Source organism: Clupea harengus, chromosome 11 (genome assembly GCF_900700415.2).
Source record: "Clupea harengus chromosome 11, Ch_v2.0.2, whole genome shotgun sequence".
In the NCBI taxonomy this organism is placed as follows: Eukaryota; Metazoa; Chordata; class Actinopteri; order Clupeiformes; family Clupeidae; genus Clupea; species Clupea harengus.
This window is the reverse complement of record NC_045162.1, coordinates 24348903-24356766: the sequence shown is the minus strand read 5'-3', so window position 1 is coordinate 24356766 and position 7864 is coordinate 24348903. Positions and strand designations below refer to the sequence as shown.

General features: G+C 42.3%; 1 protein-coding gene across 1 annotated transcript; it reads right to left on the bottom strand.

The window, feature by feature from the left end:
- Window positions 1-3517: 3517 nt before the first annotated feature.
- Window positions 3518-7715, bottom strand: eaf1 (ELL associated factor 1). The gene is made up of 6 exons (XM_012837491.3): window positions 7445-7715; window positions 6733-6827; window positions 6486-6622; window positions 6105-6277; window positions 5467-5685; window positions 3518-5054 (listed from the first exon to the last, which is right to left on the bottom strand). Exons 1-6 carry the CDS (start codon window positions 7545-7547, stop codon window positions 5005-5007), a joined length of 777 nt encoding a protein of 258 aa, XP_012692945.1. The 5' UTR covers window positions 7548-7715; the 3' UTR covers window positions 3518-5004.
- Window positions 7716-7864: the final 149 nt, after the last annotated feature.

Below are 7864 nucleotides of genomic sequence, written 5' to 3'. Positions count from 1 at the left end.
GATATTGTTCAAATGTTTGAAGATGTAAAAATATTTACAGGGTTTTCAAAACTCTGTGCCCCTATTAGGCCTCCTGTTAAACCTTGCACTACCTACCATGATTCTTCATGATCCAGTTATCAAAGTGTCAGCAGAGATGGGTAACCATGTTGGTCATCTTAACAGTGAAGAAAATGTGGGCTATCCACTGAAGCTACAGGGTAGGCCTTATGTTTTCACAACCAGTTGTTAACATACTCTATAAATTGTAACCCATGTTCAACAACTGCTCTGAATAATTTTCTGAACCGCCAATGAGGCAAGCCAGCACGTCAGAGTAAACCACTTGTTTTCGTCACTGACAGGCTCATAAATGTTATAAGAAGGGTCTGACAACATGGAAAGGATCCCTACAGAAATACACCTGCGTATGTGTACCTCAATAACTGTAAAGAAACTGTAGAAAATGACTGTTTGTACAGTCGTTGTTGTACCTGTCTCAACCTTGCGATCTTGGATGTAGCGCCCCACTTAGTGCCCTTAGTCCATTACTAAAGGGTGGCGCCCTCCTTAGAGTGCCCACCACATGGTAAGCCAATCCACTTCAGGCACTGAATGGGCTGCTACGTCAGAGACCAGAAGAAGAGAAAGCTTAAACACTGAGGCCTCTAATTGCTGAGGCCTGGGTCATTCATGGAGGGAAATACAAGCAACTCTTGAGGGCCAGGTCAGCCAGAGAAGTTAAGGGCCCAACATGAGCATACCCAGAACATTGGCCAGGGAACCGCTGACCTGCAGCACCTCCAGATAGCAGAAGTGGGCCCAGCACCTGCTCTGTAGTCCTACTGGACACTACTGCCACTAAACTCCCCTGCTCTGTAGCCCTACTGGACACTACTGCCACTAAACTCCCCGTCTTCGGTGTGGTCAGATAAGGACTCTCGTGCAGCCATCTCTTTATGTACTGGTAATTACCCTATGACAGAAATGAGTTGCCTTCTTTGAAGGTAATTCATATTAAATATGCATTTAATTTTAATATTATCCACCTACAAGTGAGAAGAAAAAGGCCTTGGTATCAATGAAAGATGATGGATTTCACTTGTCTGGTTTTGTCTGATGTTCAGGACCTTAAGGGTGGGCTTAAGGGTTTATTTCACTGTCTGTAGTTGTGCAGTTTTCTCACAATTCCTCACAGGCATCTAATTATTGCTGAGGTTAAGATAATTAATTTAGGCGCTTTATTAACAACACTTCAAATTTCTATCATTTTCTTGCTTTCATGCATCTATTGTTGTTGCTGCTGCTGCTGAATTCCTGGGGGGAATGAGTAGTCTTATTGAGATGAGAGATTGACATTGAGACATCCTCCTCAATACTTTCAGGGGCCAGGGTGGTGACATCTGGAGTTGCCATTAGTACCAGGGTTCTGAGCTTTAGGTTTTATAAGTCCTGCTGAAGATATTGAGACTAATTTATCTCTATTAACCGGGGGAAAGCTAAAACAAAGTATACAGACCTAAAGATCATGCCTGCTGTGAAAATGCTAAGAGAAGAGACCCTCTCACAGACACAGATCTTGTTGAAAAACTCAGCTCATGGTTAGGTTATCACTGGCCTGAGGCCAGTCTGGGAAAGCACAGAGAGAAAGAAACAGAAGGAGTAGACACCGGTAGACTAGCTGGACCTTGCCTTGGCCACAGAGGAGGCCGTCAGTGATGCCTCACTCTACACTGTGCTTACAGTAATACACATGCTTCATTAACCCATACTACAAACCCATGGTGTAAGTGACAAGGAAGCCATCTTGAGGACTTGGGTGAACTCATAGGAAAGAGCCATCTCGCCTGAGGCCAGTTTGGAGAAACATCAGTAGAAATACAAGTCTGGCTTTCTGGACCTCTGGTAGCCATCTCTGCACATAGAAGGCAGGTTTGCTTGGATGCAAAGAAGGCAGTAAGTCATCATGCTGAGAGAATGGGATGCCATACATAAATATAAACTCGATTCAGCTGTGACTGGCCAGGAGAAGTGTGTACCTTTGAATAGTCAACATTCTTGTGTAAATGTAATTATCATACCTACAATCTGACACCTATGACAATGTGTACTTCAAGGATTCTTGGAAGACAACGTTAGATCTTGCATTTCATTCTGGACTCACTTGACTTGACCTAATACCAGGGTTTGTTTGACCATCACATGAACTCATGAACAATTAATAGAATTGTTAACATAATCAGTGCCAAACTTACCTTTCACCTGTATTTTCAACTCAGCAAATAGCAATGAAGCTAGGTCCTGACTTCCAAGAGGTGAAATTGGGCAGGCCTATTCCTCCACCTAATGGTTAAAACACAGTGATGTTTTAACCACAGTTAGGTTTCAGCACTACACCTGCTGAAGAGATTATTATTAGAGACTATCACCCTTGGTAAAGTTAAAGTGTACCAGAAAAAGGATAAATTATTGCTCTCATATATGATAGGTGGACACCTCTTGGAAGTTTGTCCACCCTTCTCACTGTCTGTCCTTTATTGTCATGAAGACAGATCCCAGACGCTATAGCCTAAACCCAAATGATAAAGAGCCTGCTGTGTTGAGAAGAGCCACCCTCTTACAGAGTTAGAAACTCACTGGGTTGACGCCAGCTTGGAGAAATGGAAAAAGTCGACAGAGCAGAGAACTGAAGTAGAAAAGAAAGGCCCAGACTCACAACAGGAAGCTCACCTGCCTGAGGCTATACTGGGAAAGCACAGAGAGAAAGAAACAGAAGGAGCAGAGCACGGTTGGCTAGCTGGACCTCCGGTGGCTCCCTCTCCATTGCAGGAGGCAGGTTTGCCTTGGCTGCTGAGGAGGCAGTCAGTGATGCCTCACTCTACTCTGTCCTTACTGTAATAAACATGCTTCATGAAACCATACCACACACCCCAAGGGCATGGATGTGACAGGGAAGCCTTCTTGAATACGGAGGACCCAGCACAGGAAAGGGCCTGTCTGTCACCTCTTAACAGAGTTCTTATAGGTCGTGTTTGGCCGTCTGAACCTCTAGTATCCATCTCGGCACAGTAGGAGGCAGGTTTGCCTTGGAAGCAAAGTCGTCACAGGCATGCTGAGAAAATGTGATGCCAAACGGTAACTCTAGTCAGCTGTGACTGGCAAGAAGAAGTGCTTACTTTTGTATTTTTCTACATTCTTGCGCAAATATGATTATCATACCTAAATTCTGACACCTATTTTCAGAAAATAATTTATACTCTTAGGGTTCTGGAGAGACAACGATACATCTTCCATTTCATTCTGGACTCACTTGACCAAATACCATGGGTTGACCATGACATGACATTTTCAGTCCTTGTTAATACAATTATCAATGTCAAACTTCATTCTCCTGCACCAAATATTTCGGACTCTACAAACAACGGAGTTTGACCTCGTTAAGTAAAATTGGGAAGGCTTATACTCCCACCTGGTGGGTAAAACATGCTTAGGTCTAATAATAATCTTTTCATGGGAGAAATCATTAAAACAACCATGATGCCATGGAACACACGGATAGACACACGAGCTTTAATGCATTTCAAAATTCCACAAAAAAACATACATACATACATACATACACTGATAAATAAACAGCTAAAAACAAGCCCAATATGGAAGCAAAGAAGCCATCGCTCTTAGGAAATGGATAGAGGGTCAGATATGCACCACAGTGGTGAGGAAGAACAGGGCACATAGAACAACAACCGCTCACAAAGATAAAAATATATACAACTGCAGACTGTGGATGTCCTCCTCCTGATAAAATGTCCACCGCTTTGCTATAGCCCATCCTCTTCAGTAGGGTTTGAAGCACGCTAGCCAGTCAGACTCTTCAGTACGGTCTGAAGCACACTAGCCAGTGCGTAATTCATGAGGTGAAGACTACGTCCATACACACTTCAGGTCCTGCATATTGGCCATTTCATCCTTCCACTGATACATTTTCCTGTTGACTTTTGCATTCCCAATACGCAACTAACAGCACGAATATGATGCGATAACATATATACCCATTCATTAAAGTGACCTGTGATATCAGACTCCTGTATGTATGTTGAATGTGTCAACAATAGAGGTGATGTAAAGACTGACAACTTAAATTCTGTAACTGAAAAAAATAGGAAGTGCTCTATCATTTACCTGATGTGACTGTTTTTTTTTCCTTTCACTTAGTTACAATTTTTGGTAAGTGACTGCTACATAAAACCTAAGTGGCCATTGAATACCTGTGACCAGTTGACTAACAAATGCCTGTTATAAGTCACATTGTAGATTTTAAACATTGTTTATTGTTCAGGATAGCTGCATAAAGTTGCACCAATTGTTCCCTAGCTTTGCGTGAGAAAATAATAAATACGTAACATAAGGAATTCTCCACATCACTGATTGTGAAGTGTCAGACTAAATTTCATATGGAGCTATCATGCAGGCATCCTGAAATCACAGGATCTCCCTCTGCTAAAGAGACCTCATGCGACCGGCCAAATCCATCTCAAGCACTTCCATTTGCCCCGGAACATGTCTAAAATACAAAATATATTTATTTTTCTGATAGAAAAAGATAAGCCTTTTCTGCTGTACAGTAGATCCCCATACAATGTGAACATTACAAAAAATAGTAAGCTGAGAAGCTGTCTAAAATGCAAATGGATTGTTGGGCTATTGTAACCTTGTGTGTTTACAGCTTTGACCATGCTCACAATATCAGCGGAGTGATTAAATGGGCAGGGTCCATGACAGTATGAAAATAAAGGCTCAAGCTAAAATGCAAGATACGCACCCCCACAACCTCATATGTTAAAAGATCTGAACGCTGAAATACAAAATAAAATATACATCTAATAAAAATACACTCTTTTTAATCTCCCAGTGTCCAGAGGGGTTCTTAGAAATATAGAGGAGCCAAGGTTTGAAAAGCACGAGGAAGTGAACACTGGGGTACACAGAGGAAGGAGAATGGCAGCGAAGATAGAAGTAAGGTGCTCAGTCATCGTCACTGTCGCTTCCAGATTCACTCAACTGAAGGTCATTCCCTGTGCAGATAAAATATACCCTTTCAGGTTAATATATATATCCCTCAGATTACATTTACCAAAAAAAAAATATTAATGTACTCCTGCAAACTCTTCTGATCAAATCAAGCCATTTGGATGTAGTTTCAAAAGGTGAATTGTTCAGCTGGGACATGTTCAGAGATCTACCAGTGGGTACATAAAAACATTAATGTTTTATTCCAACACTGAGCAGCAAACCAGTCTTGAAAACATTGATCGTACCACATCAAAATCTCCAGCTTACATCAGTTTAATGGTTATTATGTAAATGTCATTCCGGATTCCCCTAAATCTCACCGTGATCTTGAGCACATCCCATAATAATGGTATGTGTTTTCATAGCTTTAACCTGAGTGCAACACACTGACCCCCTGTCCTCCCCTCTACTTACTGAGTGTGTTCATGAGCTGGTTGCTGCTCTGGGGCTTGTCAGTGCCATTGACCACGGGGAGGCGGTTTGGAGAGGAGTGGTGGTGAGTTGGAGATCCCTCCGGCTCTGCGTCACTGCTGGAGCTGTCATCGCCGCTCCCGGAGCAACTGCCCGAGTCTGAGGAGCTGCTGCTGCCGCTGCTGCTCATCTGCTCAATCACCTCCACCTCCGCACGCAGCTCTAGGGGAGGGAGAGAGAACCAGAGAGTTTCAAAAGTAATAGTCACAAACTACCTCAGGTGCACTGAGAACGTAGGAGAACAATGGACAGAAATTAGGAATACACTATACACATTGAGGAAAATAACCGAGCATCAATACAGGAAGGTCTTAGGTCAGCAGCAGCTACCACTAACAGAAGGTAGTCCACTTTTCTTCCAGTACTGGTAGTGATGGTTTTCTGGCAAAGCTCCACATGAAATGAAGGCTTTGCACAAGTCTGCATATTTTGAGTTATGTGCTGCATCACCAGCAAGTCTCTTTGGGTAGAAAATGAATACATGAATAACAATGTAAATGATGGTTGAAAACCAACAGGCTCGCAGCTGTTCCTGTCATAAAAACATGGCATCACACAGCTTGTGTCAGCACGGGAGTCACCTCTCTTGATGTCATCGAGCTGAGGCTCAGGGGAGGGATTGTCCTTGGAAGGTGATGGAGATGCTTTGGCACCCGCTCCTGGCTTGGTTGGGGCACGGAACTGCGAGGGAGGCTGGTTGGCCCGCACCGACTGCTGCTCTATCCGCGCCTGGATCTTGCTACTGCCTTCCGCTCTGCAATTAACACACTGTAAAATCACACCACACTCCTGCCAGCAGCTCTGGAGGTATTCATGAAGAATCTGATTGCATTGTAATTAGGTCCATTTGTGTGTATGCATATACCATAACCTAAGGGTAACATTCATTTGTGTCTGTGTATCTAAGCCTGGCACACAGTATTGTTGGATTCAGATGACAAACAAGGTCCTGCAGTCCTTACCTGGTCTTCTTGACTTGTATGCTGCTGGCCAGCTTTTCAAGAATATACTCCCCAGTGTCATGGTTGATGATCAGAACGCAGTCTTTCTGATATGGCCTCTTGTTGCCTTTGAATACCGTCATGGGTGGTGTAGAGCCCTGAGAGTGAATTAGAAATGGTCCAAAATACACAGTTCAAAGTACTGTGCAAGCATGTGTTTAGTATTTAACCAAGTCTCCATGCATCTAAGAAAGAGATGCTACAATACCAGAATGTGAGGTAATGTGATGGTAACTTCATCTCCTTTTCCAACTTGCAATTCTCCTTCACAAGTTGTATCTATGGACGCTGGTTTGAAGTCATCTGTAATTGGTAGAAGAGTATGAAAGAGCAAACTGTCAGAGAGGGTGCATTGCAGACGCAGTAATAAATAAAACCTGAGTTCACTTCTGTCGGTATATTATAGGATTAACAGTAGCCCTGAGAAAGAATGACGCTACGTGATCATTAAAAGAAAAAGTTGTAAAGAGAGGTCTCATTTATAGATTATTGCTGTTAATAGGCTATTATGAATATTATCTGCAGATCCCTATACATATTTATGACCTATCCTAACTAACCTATCTAGCTGCACTGAATTTTGACATTGCACCACACCACTGATTTGTCTGTGTACGCCCGCTGACAAATACTCAAAGTGTCAAATGCAGTGTCAACATAGGTCGAGTCAACAGTTAGCAAATCATGCCACTGGTTAAAAAACAACGGTTGGCTAAAGGGTAGGTCGCTGATGTCATTTCAATGCTGGCTTGTTGTCTACTAGCTATCTCATTGACATAAGTTGATTTACCAGGCTATGCTATCAAGCTAGCTTGCTAAAACAGCTCACTGAGATCATTTATTAAATTACATTATGCGTACTGTTGTCCCCCCACTTCAACCACTAACTATGCTCATAATATACAGTAACGTTAACTCACATCTGATCGTATGAAATGAAGATTTGGGGCGTTTTTCAAAGCTTTCACCAAGCTTTAATACATGCTCTTCTTTGTCCAAAAGCGGATTAGAATTTCCATTCATCGTCTCTTTTGAACGATAAACTTCACATTTATTTAAACTCCAGTCAGCTGTTTTATTTAATGAATACAATCACAATACTGGGAAACCACAAATGATACAGTCAGGCTACATGACGATAGCCAGCTAGCTAGCTGGTTGGCTAATCTGTCTTGTACAAAAACAAAGTGCAGAGTAAACGTCATGGAATGAGCTACACCTCTTCCTGTTTTGGTTCTATCGTCAAATGAAACCGACGAGGCCGAGCGAGTCTTTTCCTTTAAGACTAATTTATAAGTAGTTTGTCGTATTTTAAAAGTTATCAGTATATCAATAATTTC

What these genes read in the sequence shown, in the direction of transcription:
- eaf1 (XM_012837491.3), bottom strand. Translation starts at nt 7,547, where the DNA reads ATGAATGGAAATTCTAATCCGCTTTTGGACAAAGAAGAGCATGTATTA. An exon ending in TTCATTTCATACGATCAGAT is followed by an intron (nt 6,828 to 7,444) that starts GTGAGTTAACGT and finishes TACCAATTACAG; the next exon opens with ATGACTTCAAACCAGCGTCC. An exon ending in CCAGCTCATGAACACACTCA is followed by an intron (nt 5,055 to 5,466) that starts GTAAGTAGAGGG and finishes TTATCTGCACAG; the next exon opens with GGAATGACCTTCAGTTGAGT.